The sequence below is a fragment of the Lissotriton helveticus genome, chromosome 4_1 (assembly GCF_964261635.1).
Source record: "Lissotriton helveticus chromosome 4_1, aLisHel1.1, whole genome shotgun sequence".
Taxonomy (NCBI): Eukaryota; Metazoa; Chordata; class Amphibia; order Caudata; family Salamandridae; genus Lissotriton; species Lissotriton helveticus.
This window is the reverse complement of record NC_136063.1, coordinates 157,758,874-157,784,883: the sequence shown is the minus strand read 5'-3', so window position 1 is coordinate 157,784,883 and position 26,010 is coordinate 157,758,874. Positions and strand designations below refer to the sequence as shown.

The 26,010-nt window shown below is 39.2% G+C and overlaps 1 protein-coding gene across 1 annotated transcript in view; it reads right to left on the bottom strand.

Moving 5' to 3' along the window:
- LOC144827965 (nmrA-like family domain-containing protein 1) overlaps window positions 1–25,770 on the bottom strand; it is a 57,531-nt gene extending 31,761 nt beyond the window's left edge. Inside the window, exons 1-3 of the mRNA XM_078686121.1 lie at window positions 25,674–25,770; window positions 12,945–13,183; window positions 10,289–10,538 (exon numbers count right to left, since the gene is read on the bottom strand). Coding sequence (XP_078542247.1) covers window positions 10,289–10,538; window positions 12,945–13,183; window positions 25,674–25,770 — 586 coding nt within the window. The remainder of the gene's footprint in view (window positions 1–10,288; window positions 10,539–12,944; window positions 13,184–25,673) is intronic.
- Between the last annotated feature and the right edge of the window lie 240 nt (window positions 25,771–26,010).

Genomic DNA, 26,010 nt, shown 5'->3' with positions numbered 1-26,010 from the left:
CAAGATGAAAAAACGAGTACATCAGAATTAGAGAGGTCAACAAAAGAATTAGCAGAGAAAATTAAGAAATTAACTAAACATGTAGAAGCTGTGACAGTACCTGTAACTATAGGTCCCGTAATACCGGTTTTTGAAAATCAGAAAATAGATGAGAATTCGTTAACTATTTCTTTAAATTCAAGTATGCAACAAGTCAGGGAAAAGATTTATCCAGATCTGAATGAAATACAGAATATTAGTAGAATGCCACCACCAAATGTAACTATGAATCAGAGTCCAATATATAAAATACAGATGGGAGCAGAGTCAGCAACTGTAACTCAGAGAAAAGTTTAATTAATTTAGATATAATCAAAACTCCAGTAGGACCATCAGTTGAAGAATTAAATGAATGGATTAAGACGATACAGTAAAAAGATACAGAACCTACAGTTTTAGATGTGGCTAAGCTAAAAATAGATATGGAAGAATTGATAATAGGAACAATTGGAACAGAAAACTTAAAAACATATCAAGATGAAAAGCTGATTTTTATGAGTAAAAGTATAACATGGAGAGCTAAGAATCTTCATGACAGATTGGAGGAACTTGCAAATGAATTAGGTATAGAATTTGCAACGGTAAAAATGTTGCAAAAACCGTACAGAGTAGATTTTATTAAAAAAGATATAGACAACATGAATACAGCAGGGAGATTGACCCAAATAAAAGAATTAATTGTATTACTGAGGAAATGGGGAGATGTAGATGAATAGAATTAGATGGACAAAGAAAAAGGAAGAAATTATTAATAAAACGTTGTTAGCATTCCTTGTTAAAGAGAAAGAACCGGTTGTAGCCAAAGAATAACCAATGAGAGAAATACCAGGAAGAGGTTATGTTCATGTACCTTGGATACATTATCGTTTACAAATGATTTCCTAAGATTGCGAGAAAAAACAGTTGAATGGTATAGACAAGTAGATAGGTTTGTGAAGGTATCAAAAGTTTTGTGGGAAAATTTAGATGGGTTATTTGACATAGTTGTACCAGCAGATTTATGGACAGAATGTAAAATTACAATTGATTGGCCAAAGGAAGAATATCCGAGAGATGCAAAAATAGGTGCTCCAGGTCCAGAAGTAATGAGAAAATATGATCAAGTTATTACCTTTTTGAAAAATAAAATTCCACCAAAAGAAACTGATTGGTTAAAGATTGATAGAACTATTCAAGAATCAAAAGAATCTGTATACGCATATATTGAAAGATTGCTTCTAGCTTTCGAACAGTATAGTGGGTATGAAAACCTAAGTGAAAAGGATATGAGTCATTTTGTATATAGATTTGTGTTTGGTTTGAGATCTAAAATAGGTGACATGATAAGATACCATATGATGTGCTGGCAGTCTAGCTCGGTGGATGATGTATGGAGATATGCAAAATATTGTAGCGATGATATTGAAGCGAGACAGCAAAATTTGAAAGAGAAAGCAATGTAGGCACAAGTAAAGGTGGCAGAGCAACAAGAGGCACAAATTATTAATAATGGAAGCCAAATGAAATTTTAAAATAATCAGAATAAAGGAAAAGGACAAATGAATATTGATGAGGATAAAAAGAAATGGCCATGTCATAATTGCGGAAAAATGGGGCATTGGAAAAATGAGTGTAAATTACCACAAAGGGTTTATCTGGAAAATGCATCATTGAATCCACAGGTGCAGAATGAGGTAAATCAACAATCTCCACCACAGCAGCAGGTAGTCACTCAACAGAATCAGGTGCCATTGCCACCTCTTCCACAGAGGGTTAATCTTCAGAAATACAGTGCAGAGACAGGATTCTACAAAGGAGAACAGGTAAAAAGATCACCACATGTGACTGCTGTTCTGCAGTTCTGGTTAAGATCGGATGGAAATGAATCTGATGAAAGTTTCTGATGGAGCCTAGGAGAGGAAGTGGAGTGCGATCTTGGCGCAACTCTTGAGGTAGATCAATCTGGTCCTTTTGTGAATGGAAAGGTGAATGGTGTAAATGTTACTTTCCTAGTGGACACAGGTGCTACCCGTTCTACAGTAAGATCAGTAGAAATTCAAAACCTTCCTCTCTCTGGTGATGTAATCCAAGTTGTAGGTGTGACGAACAGACAAATTAAAACCCCTTTGACACACCTGTAGAAGTAGAAATTGGTAACTTCAAAGAAATGCATTGCTTTGTAGTATGTGACAGTAGTCCTGTAAATCTACTTGGACGTGACATATTGTGTAAAATGAACTGTGCCATTTATTTTTCACCAGATGGCATAGCTTTCCAAACAGCAGATGATGATAGTCTGTTGAAAATGACGATGTCAATAATTGATTCAGAAAGAAGTGAAACAGTCCCTGTATTTGACAGAAAAAAGATCCCAAATGAATTAAAAGAAACAGTTAAAGAAGAGGTGTGGGACTTCACAGGAGAAGAAATAGGGCTGATGAAAGGAGTAAGTCCTGTAAAAATAACGATAAAGGAAGATGCTGTATATCCAAATATTCCACAATATAAATTGACATCAGAAATAATTGAAGGAGTTACCCCAGTGATTAACAAAATTATTGAACAAGCAATTCTGAGAGAAATCACGAGTAGCCCATGTAATTCACCAATTATGGGACTGAAAAAGCCAAATGGTACATGTAGAATTGTACAAGATTTGAGAAAGGTAAACAAAATAGTTGTCCCATGTTGTCCAATTGTGCCAAATCCAGGAGTGATATTATATCAAATTCCACATGATGCAGAATGGTATACTGTTATTGATTTATGCAATGCATTCTTTACAGTTCCATTACATCCAGATAGCCAACCGATTTTCGCATTTCGGTTTGGAGAACCTATTTTGGCATGGTGCCGAATTCCTCAAGTGTATACTGAAAGTCCTTCAATTTTTAATCAGATGTTAAAAAAGTTATTAAAAAGCTTAAACATGCCAGGAAAATCAGTTTTTTTCCAATATATTGATAACCTATTGGTGGCATCAAAAACAAAAGAAAATAAATTGCATTTCAGATAGTATTGAATTTTTAAGCCAATGAGCAGAAGGAGGGCATAAGGTGCCCCCGTCAAAATTACAATACCTAGGTCATAAGATTGGAAAGGGAGTGAGAAAAGTGACCTCAGAAACACAGAAACATGTAAGAATGTTTTTGGGTATGGTTGGTTACTGTCGTTAGTGGATAAATGAATTTTTACTAATTGCAAAACCATTACAGAGATTGACAAGAGGTGATGTAAAAGATCCTATAGTGCTGAATGAAAAAGAAATGGAAGCATTTGAACAATTGAAAAACAGTCTATGTGAAGCACCAGCACTAGGCATGACTGATTATGAAAAAGAATTTGAAATATATTGCAGTGAGAGAGAAGGGTGTGCATTATCAGTTCTGATTTAGAGACATGGAAGAATGAGAAGACCCATTGCATATTTTTCAGCAGTATTAGATCCAGTAGCAAAAGCATTGCCTGGGTGTCTGAAAGCTGTTGCAGCCACAAGTATGAGTCTTGAGCAAAGTGAAGGCGTTGTGATGGGATATCCAGTTAACGTGCATGTGCCACATTCAGTGGAGATGCTTTTAACGCGAACTAAAACACAGTAAATGACCAATAGTCACCTGACCAGGTATGAAAAGGTGATTTTGGGTGCAGACAATGTGACAGTTGCGAGATGTGTCAATGTGAATCCTTCAACTTTGTTACCTGGTACTTTGGATGTGGAGGTGAAAGATGATATCGATCACAAATGTTTGGATGTGCTTGAGTATTGTACCAAACCAAGACCTGATATTAAAGATGAACCTTTGGAAGAATCAGATTATGTGCTGTTTGTTGATGGTTCCTGTTTGAGAACAGATGAAGTGTTGCATATGCTGTATGTACAGTGGTTGATGTCATGGAAGCATCTTTTTTGAAAGGGATACGTTCTGCTCAAGTAGCTGAATTGGTTGCTTTGATTCGAGCATGCAAGTTGGGAAAGCATGTCCGGGTTACCATAGTGACTGATAGTATGGTTTTGGTGTGGTCCATGATTATGGGCAACTGTGGTCTCAGAGAGGTTATATGACCCATCGGGATCACCTATTCAGAATGGTGAGTTTGTGAAGATGTTGTTAGAGGCAATACAGCTGCCTAAAAGCATAGCAGTGGTGAAATGTGCTGCACATAAAAATGGAGATGATTATGTTACTGAAGGCAATAGATTTATTGATGCCATTGCTCAATATTGTGCCCCAAATTTTCGGGACAGAGAAAAAGAACATACTTCAAGTCCTTTAATGCTCACTAACATTGTTGAGACCTGGCAGGAAGTGAAACAAATGCAAGATGACGCAGATGATGAGGAAAAAGATAGATGGATAAAATCAGGTTGCAGACAAAGAGAGGAAGATGAAATTTGGGTATACAAAGATGAAAGACCAGTTATGCCTGATAGCATGATCTCAAATATGGCCCGAATGTACCATGGTCAAGCACACATAGGTAGGGATGCTATGATGAGAATGTTCAAACAAACTTGGTATAATCCAAAGTTCGGAATAATAGCTGAAAGTTTGTGCCAACGATGTCTGGTCTGTCAACAATTGAATCCAGGAAGAAAAAGTGTTGTGAGTTTGGGAACCATAGGATGGGAGGGTGGTCCTTCATACGAATCCGATTAGACTTCATTGAAATGCCTCCATGCAACAAGCTGAGGTATGTCCTAGTGATCATCTGGTTATTTTCAAGATGGATTGAGGCCTTCCCTACAAGGAGGAATGATGGAGTGGCGGTAGTAAAGCTTTTGCTAAGGGAAGTGATACCGAGATTCGGATTTCCAGTAACAATTGAATCTGACAGAGAGAGCCATTTTAAAAATGAATTGATACAATTGATTTGTGAAGTACTGGATATTCAACAGAAATGACATTGCACCTACAGACCAGAGGCTTCTGGGGTAGTTGAGCAGGTTACTGGAACAATTAAAAACAGACTTGGAAAAATGTGTTTGGCCACTGGACTGAAATGGCCCGATGCTTTGCCACTTATTCTAATGACCTTAAGAAGCTTTCCAGACAGAAAGACTGGTTTAAGTCCACATGAGATACTGATGGGACGAATAATGAGACAAGCATTTGTACCTGTCAACAAACTGCTACCCATAAATGATGATATCATACTGGATTACTGCAAGGGCTTGTCTGACACAATAAATTCTGTGTTTCACCAGGTTGGAGCTGATGCATGTACTAAAGAAAAGCATCCAACACATGATTTAAGTCCTGGAGATTGGGTCCGAATAAAAATACACAGAAGAAGAAAGTGTCTGGTCCCTCGCTGGGATAAGCCAAGACAGGTGATTCTGGTCAGCACGACTGCAGTGAAATGTGCAGGTGTTAAAAGGTGGGTGCATGCCAGCCACACCATCTGAGTACCAGAACCTGAGAATCAACAATTACAAGAAGTAGAGACTAGTTCAGACTCTGATGCGGAGGAGACAGCAGACAAATTTCCAGATAAGAAAGATCGACCTGTTAGGCGACATCTGGAGATATCAGATACAAGTTCAGCATCAGAAACAGAAACTGAAATAAATGACATTCCAGATTTTGAAGATCGACCTGTAAGTCGACATCTGGAAAAAGGAGAAACCAGTTTGGACACTGAAAGAGAACAGAATAAAACTGGTAAAGGTGGAGAAATTAAGAGTCAAACAGAAAGTTCTGAGAAAAGGAATATCGATCTCAAAACTGGAGAAAAGGAAGTAACTCATGACAAGGATGAGATTCCAAGCACCAGTTATGGAAAAATTCCTTGTAAAGGAACTGAATTGACAAGAGGAAAACGATACTCAGAAGCTGAATCTGAAATAATAAAGTTCAAAATAAGAGGAAGTGAAAACAAATCTGAAACTGAGTCTGATGAATGTGACGGAGAAAACACATTGAGAAAAAGTCCAAGAAAGAGGGCTTGGAAAGTTGAACGTGAAACAATTGAACAAGTGATTAAAAAGCCCAAAAAGGGAGATAATTGGCCTACAGAAATCAAAGGACTAAAATTCAAATTGATCAATATTAATGGAATACAACAAGAACAAGTAAACGAGATATCTAGCCAAGAAGGTCAAAAGGAAAAGAATAAAAAAAAATTGCAAAGACCTAAAAGAGTAAGGAGACCAAATCAAAAGTACAAATCACCTGAGTGGGTGTATATCTCCTTACCTGACATACCGGAAATTGAAAGAAACCAAAGTGACTCTGGTGAGTGAGAAGGACAAAGGCAAAGAAAAAGAATTTTGATTTCAAAACTGAGACAATATAAGTGGCAAATGGAAAGACAAGGTCAAATGGAATAAGAAGAAAGAGTCATAACTAAAGTAACAGATTTTAAAAGGACACATATTTTGTGCGGAAAGTGGCAAAGAGACATTGTAAGTGTTAAAAGAGACATTGTAAGTGTAAAAAAAAAAGCCTTCAAGTAATACATCTAAAAGTGGGATGTTCCGCAGATGGTGTAGAATGTGGTTAATATGTACTGCTTTATTAAAGCGGATATGGATTATTTTAGCAATATTGATTCCTTTTCATTCAAATTTTGAGAATTCATATAGAAATAGAAGTGATAATAAGAGTGAGAAAATACATGATGCAAAGAATAATGTAGAACTAATAGATTGAACCGAATTACACAAAGATAAATCTATTAATGATTTTTCGAAGAATGTTTTTTCTAGATTATTAAAAGAATATGTAGAAACTATGGATGTACAAGACTGCTATGTCTGTATGCAGTGCCTGCATCTGTATCAGAGGGTGTGACCTACCATCACCTTCCTTTGACGTATGGAATGACTTGCAGTGTTATAGCTAGTTTATTTTATCAAACTGGGAAATTAGAGTATTATTATTCTGATGTTGATGACATTTTGGCTAACGTTCCTGTAGTACATAGAATGAACAAAGTAAAACCTGCTAAAGTTTTAGGTGAATTTTTCTCAGAAATTGATGAACTAACAATAGAATATGCATACAAAAATAATTTATCATGTAAATTGAAAAAGGCAGAAAAGGTATTTTTAGAAATGGCAGAAGATAGAAGATTAGATTATCAAAGAAAGGCTAGTGCAAGTAAATTGAAACCATCCTCATTGTATTTTGGTGAAGAAAATGTTGTAAAAAGTGATACTAATGTTGCATTGGGAATAGATCTTCCCCAACAGGGAAAATGTTATATTCGAAGAGACAATACAGTGTATGATAACTATTTTGTGGGAGCAAGTAATTGCAAAGACACTTACAGAATTATTGGGGGATGGGTATATAAAGGGAGAAAAGATCCTGCATTTCCTGGATTGTATTTTATCTGTGGTAAAAAAGCTTATTATAGATTGCCAGACCATTGGTATGGGACTTGTTATGTAGGTTTGGTCTTTCCTAAAAAATTTCATGTAGATAGAGGTACTAATGGAGTTCGTGAAATAGGTAAACCATTAACACGTAGAAGAAGGGAAACCTTTCTAGAGATTGTAGGTGATATTTTTGGAACACTGATACCAGCAGTGGGTATATCATTTAATGCAAACAAAAATCAGAAATTGTCAACAATAGTGGATCATTTATCAACTAGCACAGGTGGAAGATTTTTAATGGTAAATACAGAAATGGTTGCCATGAGAGCTATGGTAATGCAAAACAGACTTGCTCTTGATATTTTATTGGCAAAAGAAAGAGGAGTGTGGAATATTGAGAGTGCAACATTGTTGTACTTATATTCCTGACAAAAGTCGGAATATACAAAGGTATATTAAAAATATTACTGAATTGCATAAAGAAATTATCCCACTGGAGGTTGATGGTGTTTTAGAGAAACTTGGTAAAAGTTTTTCTAATGTAAAGAATTGGTTTGCTGAAATAGGTAGTTCATTAGTTAGGAAAATACTAATACCAGCAACAATAATAATAATGATAGTATTACTGATAAGATTAGGATGTATTTGTATTAGAAGAAAAAGAGCTGAAAGAAAATTGAAAAAGAATATAGAAAAAAGAAAACAAATGGAACGCAAAATGGGTGAAATTGAGCTGGAAGAGTTAAAGGATGAAGCATGAGTAACTAACTAACAAAATGCATTTAGACATTTCACATTACATGTGGGAACTAATTGCCATTTGCGTAAATAACATACTAACAATTGTGAACAAGTCGTATTAATGTAGTGCTATAATAATAGACATTAATTAAAGAAGCATGTGTGTTTAGGCTTCATTAAAGTGTATGTATTCATCGTGGCAAGAGAAAATGAAAAGCACTTGGTAAGTAAAATAAAGCTATATGTCACGCTTTTGCTAGGTAACCACTAATTAGGGATATTAAAATGGTGGGAGATAAACAGAAAAACTATAATTCTAAATCTTGTGTTTGTTTTCGCACTAGTTCTCATTGAGGCCTATGTGGCCTGGTTGTTGAAAATGGCTGCTGACTTCGGTGTTGACATCAGCTTGAGAGAAAGAGCCTCTACGCATGCGCATAAATGAAAAGCCGAGTAAGCAGAATGACTGGTACGCAAGGCAAAGTGATGTCAAGGTCAGCTTGGCCTAGGGCACAGAAGGGTGCCAAAGGATGTTTGCATCTAAGAATGTGGGAACGGAACTATTGAATGGAAGAGAATTGCAAATCATGTAACAAAAAGTGAATGACAAGCGTAAACGGGGATGACTGCCATGAGAACATGTTAAGGATGACTACGCATTTTGGAAAACTGGTTTGTGCAAGGATGGGATGAGGTGATCATAGCCAACTCTCTGATGCACCAATCAGAATAAACTGTGGACCCTAAAAGTTTTAATTTTAAGTTAGTTAGTGAAAAAGGGTATAAAAGAGCTTGTTCAAACGGATGAAAAAAAAAGCTTGCTCCTGGATTTATTTTGCACCACGACATGCTGTTGGTTCGAGCAATTTTATGGTGCTAGAAACTTTGAAATATTTTTGGACTTTAACTTTTTGGAGCAATGAAGATGATCGAATGCAGAGGTTTTGTTTTGGAAGAGAGGCGTTGAGGAGAATAGAGAGGCAGATTGAGACTCGTGCAATTCTGTTATTTTCATATAACAGAACTTGGTAATATGATTTCTAAATTTCATTTTATTTTAACATGTACTAACTAAATGCTTACGTTCTTGCTTGTCTAAAATAAACTAAAGTTTCGTTTTCTTAAATGAAGTAGATAAATTCAAAATTGAAATTTAAAACTCGAGTTATGGTTTTTATTTTATTAAAATGTTATGACAGAATAAAATGCTAAAGTTATAGGATTACTATGATTAAGCTGGTCTTAGTCTCCATCAACTAACTTCTACTAGATGATCTATTGACCAAATAGTGGAGTACCTTGGTGTAGAGTTTTCCAGGTAACAGATTAGCATATGTAAGGAAAATTCTATAATGTATATAATGTACAAATTATGAGCCTAGGTACCCCGCTAACCAGCAGCTTGCCTTTTTTATCACTGATTTAGGAGTAATTGTGTGTGTGTGACTCGCAGTGTTATGGGCCCCACCGTTGTGTAAAATAAAATTGCTCCTGAGTAAAGTGAGATGAGTATTAAAGGTTGTTATAGAGCTCCGCAGGATCAGTGGCGAGCATAATAACGATGGATAAAACCCAGGTTTGTGACTCAGGTGAAAGTTTGAAAAGTTCCAACACTCCCTCCATCATTTTATTTTGCAATGTTGCTATGTGCGCCCTAAGTGGCTATGGGTATGCCCAGACGTGGGTCCCTTGCGCTGCGAGGCCTCCGGTAGTTACGCGCTATACAAGTGCAATTTCCATTCCATTCCATTCCATTCCTTGCTTGCTGCATCCCCAGGTTCATGCTAGCCTGACAGATGAGGGGTGATACCCCGAAACCGGTCCCATGATGCTTGTTTCCTGTCCAGGGAGGACCTGACCTGACAGTTTGGGCTGGACTGTTCACATGGGGAGCAGTGTCAAGACTGATTTGCACATGGCTGGCTCCAGACTGGGGTGACGGTGAGCAAAATAACAATGGATTAAACCCATATCTGTTCAACACTCCGTCTATCATTTTGTTTTGTGATATTGCTACTCAAAATCTGTACCATGTTATGTGTACTGGTCAGTTATATACTTCAAAGGTTCAGGCACCCATAGTCTAGAGTTGTGGGTAAAGTGAGAGCGACTGCTCAACTTTCTCCTGGATCGTGGGAAGGGTCTCCCAATCATTACGGTCCTGCGTACATAAGGTCTAGAACCTGGACCTTGTAAGTCCCATACCCAGGTTATAATGGTCTCCATCCACTGCCTTCAATGGCTTTGCGCTAGTGAAGAAGTTCTCAAAGTAGAAGCTGACACGGACACTTGTCATGGGCACCCCTATGTCCCAAAAGTACTGCTCCACCTCGCATTTGCTGTCCAAATGCAGCACTTCCAGCTTTCCGCCTGTGAGCGCCTTCACATTCTCAAACCCAATGAATACCACATGCTTCGTGCCAAGTTGCTTCGCTACATCAGCCACCATTTTGCCCTGTAGAAGAAAGAAGACATCTCTTCAGTTAGAGAACATGTTATGAATTACTTCCAGCATTGACGTATATAAGAAGGTTTTTTTTATAAGAAAACGTTATTGGAAGAGTATGCCAACTTTAGAGCCTCATCAACCAACTGACAATATTCGCCCTTCTACAAAGAAAGCTCACAGCACTGGATGAGCCATCTCTGCAGATGCCTGACTCACCTATGCAAACATAGTGAATGATATAGCACCTCTCACAACATCACCACTACATGCAACTTCACTGCAGATGCAACTCTACTTTATAACATCATAGAAGACAATGCAGCATGGAGAAACTACACCAAGTGCAAAAGTACTTTGTAACTGCAAATACATCCATCTGTCCAAGGCCAGCCTTCCTCCATTGAAACTGCTCTTGCAGAGGAAGATGTTTTGATGTAGATTGTGTGGGGTGTTCTATGCAAAAAAACCTGTAGCAGAAACTTTCTTTTTTAGATTGGTTCTATTCTGCTTCACTGATTTAGACTTACAAACACATATGTAATCTGAATGTCATACAAATGATTCTCCCGAGTAGCTCTACTTTGTGTACTTTTGGTCTCATAAAAAAATGTCCAGGCCCACTGGTGCTCTTCTATCCTGAACCTGCTGCTTGAGAAGGGTGGTTGTAAGGAATAACAAGCAGAGAATATTGATTTGCTAGAATATCACAGCCAAAATATTGAAAACCAAAATATCAACAGTGCTTATAGGTATGTATAGGTTTAGTAAAGTTTACAATAGTGATGGATGCAATGATTGAATTAAACTCAGCCACTGGCAATTGTTCGGGCCGCATCCCAACCCATTGTTATTTTGCGCACCACACCACCTCAGTTTAGACCTAGTTATATCAGGGACAGCTCTAGGCTCATGGCGGTCCTGGGCAGGGAGCGTAGGTAGAGGCCCCGGCCGGGGCCCGCACCATTTCTTAAGAGCCTCAGGGGCCCCACACCATTTCTTAAGAGCCTCAGGGGCCCCAGGCCGGGCCCGCACCATTTCTTCAGAGCCACAGAGGCCCCGGCCGGGGCCAGCACCATTTCTTAAGAGCCTCAGGGGCCCCGCCGGGGCCCACGCACCATTTATAAATGCCTCAGGCCTGGTGTGGCGGCCCCTGGGGTTTGGCGGCCCTGTGCAGGTGCACAGCTTGCACATGCCTAAGGCCGCCCCTGGTTATATGCACATCAGTCTTGACCCTACTGCAATGGGAACAGTCCAGCCCGAACGGCCAAGCCAGGTGCTACACTGGTACACTAGCAACCCAGCACCGGTTTAGCCCTAGTTATGGGCTCATCAGCCAGATATAGCTTGATTCCAGTGGCACAGTGTACATGGGGCCCACTTCTGGGCATAAACGTCCAACTGAGGGTCACACACCAATGTAGCATTTTTCTACATGCAGTAGAAAATATAGTAGTAATATATTAAATCATATTAGCTACATCAATAAAACACAATAACTTTCAAGAATATGAAATAAAATAGTGTAAAATAGAAACAACTGGTGAACCGAATGTGCAAAAGGGGTACCAAACCCTCGTCTGAGAATTTATCAGCACAAAACTCATCCCAAAAGGTCCATGAAAGATAAAAAGGTTGCTTCAAAGCTGGAACTAGTGCAACATTAAGGGGGATATTCACAATGAAGTGGCAGAGAGAGGTGTTAGCCTTCTTAGCTTAAACCCTCTCTCCCCTACTTCGTCAAAGCAAGACTGCACCATATTCACAAGGACATGGTTCAGCCCTGCTTTTCCCCATGTATTGGCACTAAGTTTCAGAATTTAGCACCAACGCAAGCACCCTTGCACCAGAGGGCAAGGGTGTCTGCAAGCAGGGAGGTTTGTTTATGTACAGGAAGGTGTCCCTTCCTGCACATAAACAAACCTGAAATGCCAGTTTGTAACTTACATGTGTGCTGCTTCATGCAGCACACATGTAAGTTACAAAAAGGCATTTAAAAAAAGGTTTTTTATGTACAAGGCAGCACACATGGAAAATGCAAAGATGAGAAGAAATAAAGCAATTCTCCTCGTATCGCCAACTTAAGACCTTGTGAATAAGGGCAGCATAAATATCAATGGATGTTGTGGTGGAATGCCCACCACAACACCCACTGCACGCCCCTTTCACGGTAAACACAGCGTGAAAGGGGGCCTATTCACATGGCAGCGTTAAGCCACTATCGCCACCACAACATCACTGAAAGTGATATTGTGGTGGCGATAGGGGCTTGTGAATATTTGCACATTTCAGGGTACAACATGTCTAGAGGGTCCCATAGACGGCAATTTAAATATTTATGGGAAAAGGCTCTTTATAGGAAGGGCTGTACCTGACATGTTGCACGATGATCAAAGGAAGCCGCTCTGGTCTTACCTGCTGAACTTCTTTCTCCCTGCTGAAACTGTCAAAGAAGTCAGTCACCAAAAAGGCCCCATGAGCCCCGCTCATGGCCTCCTCCACACTTTTCTTGTTGTCTAGTTCTCCTTTCACCACTGTGGCTCCCAAGTCACGAAGGAACTGTGATGCTGGGCGGTTGGCAAAGCGAGTAACGGCTCTCACTGCAAAATCAGGTCTCTGCAAGAGGGCTCGGGTGACAACCTCACCCTCAGGACCTAGGTGCAGAGAACAGACCTGGTGTAGTAGTTGTAAACTGTGTTTTCAACATTAAAAATGTAGAGGCTACACCTAAGAGCAAGTTGTTCAAATGTCAGGTAGTCTGGCACACAGTAACGAGGGTAGATGCATGGGCAGGCTGTGGTGCCAGGGCAGTAAACTGAGATGTACAAAGTCAAACAGCTTAGGGAAGTGAGTGCAGATGGGCCCAGCTTTGTAGCCGTCCACCCGTAAAGAGACGCAAGAAAGAGCCAGAGCCAGTTAATGGGGCTGTGTGGGTGGATTAGCCTACAGAGTGTCAGTGGTCCCGTAAGGACAGTCTGGTGCTGTTAGGCTGGATAGTAATAATTCCAAACTGCCCAAAAAATGTAGGGGCAGATTTACAAGTCCCTTGCACCACTTTTGCCATGTTAAAAATTACGAAAAAGTGGCGCATAGAGTTTGAGAGCTCCCCATAAGATTCAGAACAGAGAAACATTTGGTAAAGAAGAGATTATGTTACTTACGCCCCAGCATTATATCAAGCAATTATTATTTTTCCAACTGTTTTGAGAAAACATTTTTTTGGCCAAATCACAGTCAACCACTTACCCACCATCAGGAAATCAAAATATAGGTTATTGTACAAGTACCACATTTATAAGATATGGTTTACACCACAGCGAGAGAGAGTACCTTTTGTGGAACAACATATTTATATTACAGCAGTGGAGTGGCATAGACTGGAGTGGAGTGCAGTGAAATGGCGTAGAGTGGAGTGCCTTAGAGTGGTGTGCCATAAAGTGGCATATACAGTAGAGTGGCAGAGTAGAATAGAGAGGCATAGAGTAGAGTATTGTAGAATATATAGTGGTATAGTGTGGAGCAACATAGAGCAGAGTGGAATAGATAGAGTGGTGTAGAGTAACGTGGTGTACCGTAAAGTGGCATAGAGCAGAGCATAGTAAAGTAGAGTGGAGTAAAATATAGATGTGCAGAGTAGAGTGGCGTTCAGTGGAGTGGTTCAGAATGGCATTGAATAGCATTGTGTTGAGTAACATGGAGTAGCGTAGAGTGGAGTAGCGTGGAGTGGCATAGACTGGAGTGGAATGGCAAGGCATAAAGTGGCTTAAAGTGTCATAGAGTAGACTGGTATGAAGCGGAGTTGTATAGAGTGCTGAACAGTACAAGGGGTGTACAGTAAAGCTTCATAAAGGAGCATAGAGTGTGATGGATGGAAGTAGAGTGGTGTGGAGTTGAGTAGCATGGAGTGGCGCAGAGTGGAGAGTTGTAGAGTGGCACGAAAACAAAGTGGAGTAGTGTAGAGTGCTGTGAGTGGTGTAGAGTGGAGTCGCTTAGAGTGAAGTGGTGTAGAGTGGCACACAGAAGAGTGGTATAGACTAGAATGTGGTGGCAATAAGTAAAATGTAAATTGATACTTGTATAGCGCACTACTCACCCGCAAGGGTCTCAAGGGGATGTATGACGTTACCACGCATACTTTAACAACGCATACCTTTACCACGCAATTTTTAGAACGCAGGAACCATTACAACGAACTACCATTACAACGCATTTTTTTACAACGCAATACCTTTACAACGCATACCATTACAACGTAAGTATTGGTAAGTATATAATATTTTTTACAATGTAATTAATTAAAATTAATATAATTTATTTTAATTTAATATTATTTTTAATTTATTTTTACCCTGTACCCCTTTACCCAAACCTTGCCCTGAACCCTAAAAATACCCCTTTACCCAAAAACCCTAACCTAGCCCTGAACCCTAAAAATACCCCTTTACCCAAAACCCCTAACCTAACCCTGAACCCTAAAAATACCCCTTTACCCAAAAACCCAAACCTAGCCCTGAACCCTAAAAATACCCCTTTACCCAAAAACCCAAACCTGGCCCTGAACCCTAAAAATACCCCTTTACCCAAAAACCAAAACCTGGCTCTGAACCCTAAAAATACCCCTTTACCCAAAAACCCAAACCTAGCCCTGAACCCTAAAAATACCCCTTTACCCAAAAACCCAAACCTAGCCCTGAACCCTAAAAATACCCCTTTACCCAAAAATCCAAACTTAGCCCTGAACCCTAAAAATACCCCTTTACCCAAAAACCAAAATCTAGCCCTGAACCCTAAAAATACCCCTTTACTCAAAAACCCAAACCTAGCCCTGAACCCTAAAAATACCCCTTTACCCAAAAACCCAAACCTAGCCCCGAACCCTAAAAATACCCCTTTACCCAAAAACCCAAACCTAGCCCTGAACCCTAAAAATACCCCTTTACCCAAAAACCCAAATCTAGCCCTGAACCCTAAAAATACCCCTTTACCCCAAAACCCAAACCTAGCCCTGAACCCTAAAAATACCCCTTTACCCAAAAACCCAAACCTATAACATTTTTACTATAATAATATACTTACCAATACTTACGTTGTAAAGGTATTGTGTTGTAAAGGTATTGCGTTGTAAAAAAATGTGTTGTAATGGTAGTTCGTTGTAATGGTTCCTGCGTTGTAAAAGTTGCGTTGTAAAAGTAGTCCGTTGTAAAAGTTGCGTTGTAACGGTGGTTTACCCGTCTCAAGGCGCTTGTACGAATACCGCTGTGGAACCCATCCTGGCTTTCCCTGTGAGGTGTCCACAACTGGGCACCCCCAAGGTGGAGGCCAGGCATCCTTAGCGTTGTGGGGGCCGTTGTGGAGATTAAGCAAGCTATTGCCCAGAGTTGCAGAGTGGGACTCCATGATTGGAATAGGCACCGAGGCGAGAATTATCAGGTCAGTGGAATTTTTTAGCCCAAGACCCGCCGAGGCGGGGAATTGAACCCTGGTCCCGGGCCAGACTTCTGCATCAGGGTCTGCCGCTCTAACCATTGAGCCACACTTCTCTTCTGGGAAGGCATAGAGAGGGGTGGAGTAGAGCGGCACAGAGTAGAGTGGCATCGAGTGGAGTAGCATGAAGTGGCATAGAGTACAGTAGGTTAATGTACAGTGGTGTAGAGTACAGTGGTGTACGGTGGAGTGGCATAGAGTGCCATGGAGTGGCATAGAGTGGAGTGGAGTAGAGTGACGTAAAGTGGCGCAGAGTAGATTGACGTGGAGTGGAGTGACGGAGAGTGCTGTAGAGTGAAGTAGATTTGAGTACAGTGGCATAGAGTAGAGCTGGATGGAGTTGCATAGAGTAACATTGTTTGCAGTGGAGTAGCTGTGAGCGGAATGGCATAGAGTAGAGTGGCGTAGTGTGGAGTGGAATGGAGTAGGTTGGTGTATAGTTGAGCTGTGTATAGTGGTGTGGAGTAGAAATGCATAGAGTAGAATGGAGTGCTGCAAAGTGAAGCGGCATACAGTGGTGAAGAGTTGAGTGGTTTGGAGTGAAGGAGAGAGGCATGCACAGAGTGGCATGGTGTATAGTGGAGTGGTGTAGAGTAGAATTTTGTAGAGTGGCATGGAGTAGTGTAGAGTAGAGTGCAGTGGCATAGAGTGGAGTGATTTAGAATAGAGAAGCACAGATTGAAAAAGAGTGGCGTAAAGTGGAGTGGCGTAGAATGCTGCATAGTGCCGTAGAGTACAGTGGAATGGCACAGGATCCAGTGGGGTAGCCTTGGAAGAATGGTTCTCCTCCAATAAGATCATCCCAGTCACACAGACAGGCTTTAGACCCGGTACAAATACTTTGCCAATCTTTTGGCTTTGAATCTCCTCGTAGAAAATGTGAAACGAAAATCCACCAAATTGTACACCTGCTTCGTCGATCTAAAAAAAGCGTTTGACATGGTACCTAGAGAACTTCTGTGGGAAAAAAATGGCAAAATGGGGTGTTCCTCCATCACTACTACGGGCTATCGTTAAACTGTACACATCCACTTGGGTCCAGATAAAACTGGGCAATGGAGAAAGTACCACAGCAAGGATTCCTACGTGCACCAGCTTAAAGCAGGGATGCGTGCTGGCACCTTGTCTCTTTAATATCTTTACCGCAGACTTAGATAGGAGGCTATCAGAAGTGCAAAGTGACCCCCCAAAAATCGCAAACCGCAAAATAAGAAGTTTGCAGTACGCAGACGACATCATCTTATGCAGTCAGATGCCAGTGGGACTCCAGCCCTTGAATACAAAGTTAGTGGAATACACCAAGGAGCTCGTGTTGTCTCTCAACTACAAGAAAACTAAGGTCATGGGTTTCGCAGCAAAAACGGTGCCCAGTAGGGGAAATTACCAGTGGCATGCAGCAGGAAATAAAATTGAGCAGTGTACCTCATACAAATACCTGGGAGTAGTGGTTGACACAAGGTTCACACTCAAAGACCACTTAAACACCAGAAAAACTCAGGAAAATAAATTACGATTTGAACTGAACATGTTAAAACTGAAATTAAAGTGTCCATCTAACGCTCATCTACTAAACGTCATTGATGCCAAATTCCTCCCAACTCTCACAAATGGCTCTGAATTATACAAAGGACAAGATGCCAACTTCTTGAACCTATTGCAATCAGGCCTATTTAAACAAGTCTTCTGGAATCCGTAGTATGCATCTCAAGCCCAAGTCGGCTTGGAATTCAGGTTATTAAACCAACATCCGATTAGACAAGCAGCAGTGATAAAGAGGTTCTGGAAATTAAAAGCAGCACCAGAGGACTTCCTGCTGGGGTACTGCTGGACAGAAATAAAGAACCAACCCAAAGGAGGAAAAGCTTGGCACACCATACTCAAACAAGCATTGACAACGCTTGACACGCATGACGCTTGGAACACAGATCTTAGTTTCAATGCATTAAAAAAAATAATCAAAACACAGCAAAGCAAAAGGCCTGGATAATGGATATAGCTACCCTATCGAAGAAAAAACACAGCTGGATGATCTTATCCTCATATGAGATGCGATTCCCTCAACCGTACCTCGTCCAGAATATCACTCCATCAACCCAGCATCAGCTACTTTTGATCAGGTTGAGAGACTTCACCACAAAAGACCAGATTCCAAAATGGAAACAGTCATGGCAACCATGCTTTGCAGGCTTTGTGGTCAAGCCGAGGAGTCCCTCATCTATCTAGTGTGCATTTGCTCAGCTGTAAACACGCTGAAATGCACTTCGCGTTTCACAAATTATGTCTTGTCAGCCCGCCATCATGCAACTATTGAACTGCAATTCGCTTCAGACCGCTTGCAGGGCAACCACATTTTTGCAGAAAGTCAGCTCTTTATTTTCTAAATCAAACACATAGGGGCCGATTAGGATGGCGGACGGACTTGCGTCCGTCCGCCACCCTTGAGGAGGAGGGAACGTCCGCAGGGGCTGCGGCGTTCCCTCCGTGCTGATTAGGATGTGACCGCCAGGGTGGCGGTCACATCCTCTATATTTAACATTGCGGCGGGTGCAGCTTCAAGCTGCACCCGCCGCAATGTTAAAAAAGCATGTTTTACATTTACATGCACAAAGCGGCCGGCACCGCACGGTGCCTGCTGCTTTGTGCACGCAAATGCAGGGGGGTACCATAGGTACCCCCCATGTGCACCCCCCACCCCCCATTCACCCAGGGGGCCCGCAACGGGCCCCCAAAGTGAATGTCCGTATGCTTTTCCATGGCGGAAAAGCCGCCGTGGAAAAGCATGTATTCACGAACATCCTAATATGGCGGACGGTGTCTCATAGACACCGCCTGCCATGTTATAGCTTTTCCGCCACGGTCGGAAGCCGACCGCGGCGGAAAAGCGGCGGACGGAATTCCAGACCCACCAGCCATCCTAATTTGGCGGTGGGTCTTTGGAGGCTCCGCAGCGGTTTTTCCGCATCCTCCAGGCCGGCGGACACTTCCGCCGGCCCGGAGGATGCGGAAAAACCGCCATCCTAATCGGCCCCATAGAGCCAAGGCGTATGTATTTTGCACATGATTTTCAAACAGGAGACAGACGACTGTGAACTTCTAGAAATCAACTTGTTTCAAAATTCACAATGCACATGGTACCGCACAGGAATCTGAGATCTTGTAACACCTAGTTTATATCTGCACACTGTCCATGATCACAGCAGGGATGTATGACGTTACAACGCATACTTTTACAACGCCTACCTTTACAATGCGGTTTTTACATCGCATACCATTACAACGCATAGTGCTTTTAGGCGCTGGATAGTGATTTATTTAATTTACTATTCCAACTCCAGTCCCCGTGGATAGTAGGGAAGGTGTTGGATAGTATATTAAATACATTCCCTATCCTAGAGCGCCCCCCAGCGCTATCCGTTGTAATGGTTTGCGTTGTAAAAGTTGCGTCGTAATGGTAGTGCGTTGTAAAAGTTTCGTTGTAAAGGATGTTTCCCTCACAGCAGCGTACTTTTATTTTTCTGTGGTTTCTGTTTTTACTGTGTTGTGTTACCTTTTATCAGCCGTGGGTGGAAAAAAGCGTCGGGACACTCCAGTTCGAGTAGCCGTACGCTATACAAAAACAACGTAACATAACATAACATAACATAACATAACATAACATAACACATAACAGTCAATGATTCATGCACACCAGCACTTTTTTTATATAACTGCCGCAATGAAATATGATGACCGCCTGCAATGATAGACATACTGCACCATAGGACTGCACTTTAAACTCATGATTCCAGCCATGATGTAGTAGACTAGCAAAACCTGGTACTAAACACAATATTGTAAACGTTTTTAGCAACAGGATAAAGGAAGCCTAAAATGTGAGTAATAACCTGCGCTTCGATCAAAGTTGACTAGTTATGATGAATTCTGATCTTTGGGAAACACCCATATGCTTCTCTATTCTTTTCTATCTTTTTAAACATCGTTGCTGATTGTGTTTTTATTGACAAATTTCGATGATTTTTTGTAATGTGTTTAATTAACTACATGCAATAATAAATGTTTATACTTTTGCTTGCTTTAGAGGCTGGCCATTTGCTGGCCTATGTGTTCTCTTACTGGGGTGAACAGCATGGCAAAGGCTGGCCTATGCCAGTACTTGTTGGGGTTCAAGGTGTCTGACTAACCTTTTGTTGTTTGTTTCCATTTCTCTACATCTTTTCCACAATTGTTTTGCACCTACTTCTTGCTTTCTGTCTCATCTACTTTTCTTTCTTCCATTTCTTTCTTTCCATTTCTCTTATAATGTGTACCATGCAAGCTGTTGATACTCCTCCTTCATTTTTAGATAGTCCTGTCGAATCGCTTGTCAGATGGGAGGCATGGTTTTATGCTTTTGACACCTATCTTGGGGCTATTGGAGCTATGAGATTCAGTGCTAAGCGGAAAAAATGCCTTCTACTCCACTCCTTGGGTTTTGAGGGAAGGTCAATTTTTTTAAACATTTACCCGAGCTGACACATCAACCTGGGGACAATCTAGATGAATACTATTACAAAACGTAAGACCAGGTTCGATAAGCAGCCAAGTCTCATGGTCCCCAGACACAAATTTTTCAAAAGACGACAAGGTGATGAAGAAGATGTGGATGCTTGTATTTCAGTTATATGTAGATTGTCTTCTGTTTTTCTGTTTGAAACTTTTACTGACCAGTTGATCGGAAGATCAGAGATCAATTTGTTTGCCAGTGTAAGGGCAAGCAAATCAGACAAAAAAAATTCTCTTTGGGAAACCCATCATTAGAATAGACTATCAAAATTGCCAAGAGCATTGAAATTTCACAAATCTCTCTGAAGGAGTTAGATGACAAAAGTCTTGAATCTGTGAATGTTGGTATTGCAAATGGAAAAAGGAAGAACATTTTTTTCGCACTCTCACTCCAGCAAATGTCAAAAGTAGAAATCCATTTGACAATACCACTTCAAAACCTATGTGTTTTTCCTGTGGTAATCCTCCCCATCAAAAAGGAGGAAGATGTCCTGGGGCAAATGTTGTATGCAACTATTTTAAGAAAACAGAACATTCTGCTGAGGTGTGTCTGAGGAAAAAGAATCAAGGCTGTAGCATGTGCGGTAGAGTCTGACTATAAATCTGACTCACAAGTAAATTCAGTTGTCACTGATGTATGTGTATTGTCTGATGACTCTGAACCTTTGGGGGGCGATCCTTCAAGCTGTGTTGATCCTGGATCACTGAAAAAATATAGAATACAAAAATATAGAATACTAAAAATATCGAAGTAAAAATATAGAGAGCAAAAATATCGAAGTCCTATCTACAAAAAGGTAAATACAAAAATATCGAATCAAAAATATCAAAAAAATATATATAGTTAGTCAAAATATCGAATTGTTTTAAATGTCTTAAAAGTTATTTAAAAAGTAATTTAAAATTCATGAAATAATAACTATAATTAACTAAAACATAATTAAAAATACTTAAATAACTTTAAAAGTATTTTTTATAACATATATATTAACATGATATTAATTAATAATATACAATATTTTTACTGTAGGATAGCGGGAGGGTAACATGTACTATTACCACTCCAGCAACTGCAACAGTAGGGTAAACGTTGGATAGCGTAAGGGTAAAAATTACTATTCCCACTCCAGTGAGTGCAACATTAGGGAAAGCGTTGGATAGCGTAGGGGTCAAAATTACTATTCCCACTCCAGTGAGTGCAACAGTAGGGAAAGAGTTGGATAGCGTAGGGGTAAAAATGACTAGTCCTACTCCAGAGAGTGCAACAGTAAGGAAAGCGTTGGATAGCGTAGGGGTAACAATTACTATTCCCACTCCAGACAGTGAACAGTAGGGAAAGCGTTGGATAGCGTAGGGGTAAAAATTACTATTTCCCCTCCAGAGAGTGCAACAGTAGGGAAAGCGTTGGATAGCGTATGGGTAAAAATTACTTTTCCCACTCCAGAGAGTGCAACAGTAGGGAAAGCATTGGATAGCGCAAGGGTAAAAATTACTATTCCCACTCCAGAGAGTGCAACAGTAGAGAAAGCGTTGGATAGCATAGGGGTAAAAATTACTATTCCCACTCCAGAGAGTGCAACAGTAGGTAAAGCGTTGAATAGCGTAGGGGTAAAAACTACCATTCCCACTCCAGAGGATGCAACAGTAGGGAAAGAGTTGGATAGCATAGGGGTAAAAATTACTATTCCCACTCCAGAGAGTGCAACAGTAGGGAAAGCGTTGGATAGCGTAGGGGTAAAAACTATTCCCACTCCAGAGAGTGCAACAGTAGGGAAAGTAAATACTTAATATATTAATAAAAATAAATTAAATATTAATACCAATAAAAAATTAATTAAAACTAATTACCAATTTAATATAATATAATAATTAATCAATTGGAAATACAAATAAAAATTAATTAATTAAAATTCATTACCTATTAATACACATTAATTACCAATTAACAATTAATTATTAGCAATTAAAAATTAATTAACAAATAATTCAAAATAAAAACCAATAAATAAATTAAAATATTTAATTAATTACAATTAAATTACTTCCCACCCTATTCCCCTATAAACCCACAACCCGCTACGGGAAATAAATTTATAAAATTGACATAATTATCACTTAATAAAAATTAATTACCAATTAAAATTTAATTAATTACCAATTAAAATATATTTAACAATTCAAGATAAATACCAATAAATAAATTAAAATATTTAATTAATTATGATTAAATTACTTCCCACCCTATTCCCTTAAAAACCCACAACCCACTACGGAAAATGAATTAATAAAATTAACATAATTATCAATTAATCTATTAAGTAAAATTAATTGCCAATTAAAATTTAATAATGACCAATTAAAAATTAATTAACAATTATTTCAAAATAAATACATTTAAATATTTAATTAATTATAATTAAATTACTTCCCACCCTATTCCCCTATAAACCCACTACCCGCTACAGAATAAAATTACGCAAAAATTAAATAACATAAAATTCATTACTTAAAATAAATAATAAAGTAAATATACACTTTTCACACATATACTAACATACAAAACACTTTAAAAAATGTGATGTTAATGAAAATTCAATATATTTAATACCTATATTATATACTTCGATATTTTGACTTTCTATTTTTATGAAAATTGATATTAAATTACTTACCTTAAATTCGATATTTTTGTTGACTATGTTCTGTCCATTCGATATTTTGTCCATTCTATATTTTCACTTCGATATTAGTGCTATTCTTTATTTTTGATTCGATATTTTGTCTGTATACCGTTAATCCCATTGTTTAAATCAGTGTCGGAGGTAAATCCCTCAATTTACTTGTTGATTCTGGTGCCAGGATTAATATGATTATTCACAACCTGTTCAAGGAGACTTTGGGTGAGAGAGTACTCGAGCCTCCTGACCCTTCTCCGGTTTCCTTTTTTTTTTAAATAGTTCTTTATTCAGTATATTTTGACTTTAATCCCTTCCCACCCTTTGTTCCTCCCCACCCATGCCCAGCCAGCTTATAAACTTTTTTTGGTCAAGAATTCCATTACAAAAACATAAATATATACACTTATTTCACTAGTTCTTACTAAATATGATAACATATAATGAAGGACATACTAGCACATTGTCATAAACAACAGGGAGAGGAGAAGAGAAGAAAAGTAGCTAGATTATTAGATAAATAAATTATAAAAGTTAGAGGTATTTATTCTCTATGTCCATACTCGTTCGTCCATTCGTTTGCATGTTATTAAGTCATGTTAGTTTCACACGACTTATGAGTTACTCACTGCCTATCATTATTCGTTATTTTGCAGCCAATTAATTAGGGGGCCCCATATCTCGAGACCCCTTTTTTTCTTGTATGTCCCCTTCCTCCTGTATATAGCTATTTCTAGGCTATAGCTAGCTAGTAGTCTTGATCGCCACTGTTGGAATAGTGGAGGAGTTGGATCCAGCCATCCAGTTGCCAGACAGATCCTTAAGATGGCCATAGATATAGATATCAGACCCTGTGTTTCCCTGGATCTTAGACCTTGTTCCAATCCCAACATTATTTCTGTTGTCGTGATAACGACTGGACTCTGAAAAATTTCAGAAAGAAATTTAGAAATTTCTGATCTGATAATAGTTAGTGAATGGCATGTGGCAAATATGTGTACTATGTTGGCGGCATGTGTAGCACATTTTGGACAATTCGTACTTTTACCCATACTCCATTTGGCAATCTGAGATGGTGTATAATATAGTTGAAAGAAAGTCTTATAATATTGAGCCTGTAATTTCGTAGATATTAGTGAAGTTTGAGAGAATTGAAATGCTGATTGTACGCCGTCTATATTGATATTAAGTTTATTTTGCCATTTGAGACTATGTCTATCCAGATCATCTGGTAACAGTGAGATTAAAGTTTTATAAATATCTCCTATTTTAATAGGAGTCTTGCTTATAATGGCTTCTATAATCGGGACTTTCTGAAACTCGGCCCTGCCTCCCCCTTTTTTTATTATGAAGTCGCTAATTTGGAGGTATTTAAAAAAATCCCTATGTTCAAGCCCAAATTCCATCTTTAGTTCCTCAAAGGATTTAATGGCCAATGGTGAAAAAAATACTCCCAAATGTTTAATCCCAGTATTGATCCATCTAATCATGCACGTATCCTGAAATATTCCTGGGAGGTTATGATTTTGGATGAGACTAGTGTAATGAGAGTATCTGCCTATTCCTAGTATTTTACGGATGTTAGACCAAGCGTTATAAATACCTAACAGTGTTTTAAATCGGACTTTTTTAAAGTGATTATCATATGTTAGTCGCCACAAATGATCACCAGTTTCTGTTCCCAGAATAAGTCTGCTCGGAGAAGGGACGTCCCCTTCAATAATCGGAAAATCATCCGACATGAGTAAGCCTTTGCTATAACTCATCAATGTAGCCCACCAATATATTTTAAGATTTGGGGCTGCAAGACCCCCTCTCATTCTTGGAAGTGAGATGTGCTTATATGCTCGGCGTGTTTTTTGGTATCCCCATATGAATGGAGAAAAAAGCGTATCGATTTGTTAGAATATTAGTGGATCAAAATTTAAACATATGGTACGAAAAAAATATAAAAATTTCGGCAAATAAATCATTTTAATTACATTACATCTCCCTATAAGAGTTAGATGTAAATTGTTTAGTCTACTCAGGCTATCCGATGATTGTTTTAGAAGGGGATCTATGTTAATTTTAACAAGTTCATCCAAATTAGAGGTAATATTAACGCCGAGATATGTAGCATTTCCGACTATTCTTTCATCGCTTAAGTTGATATTTTTGTTGATTATTATCTGAGTTTTATTTTCATTTAATTTATATCCAGAGATTTCTCCAAAACGTAAGGCCTCTTCTTCTAACAGCTTTATTGTTACATATGGATTGCTTGTGGTGATCGCGATGTCATCGGCGTAAGCTAATATTTTAGTATTTCCGTTCAATGTTTTTATTGGTGAGATATTTTAATTACATTCTAATTTACTGATAAAGGGATCGATGAATATTGCAAATAATAAGGGTGAGCATGGACACCCTTGTCTGGTTCCCCTAGTTATTTTGATCTTACCAGTCATTCCACCATTTATCATCACAACGGCTTCTGGTTTATAATATAGACTCTGGATGGCATTGATGAATTGATCTCCGATTCCACTCTTTGTCATGGCTGTCCACAGATATTGCCAGGAGACCCTATCGAATGCTTTTTCCGCATCCAATAATATAAGTGCCATAGGGTCTCCTGTGACCTCTGTTATATCGAAGAGTGTAATCACCCTTTGTATGTGATCTGTAGTTGAGCGGCTGGGGACAAATCCATGTTGTCGTACCGATACGATTTTATGGATGATCAGGGCTAATCGGGTAGCTAACATCTTAGAGTAGATTTTTTAATCACAGTTAAT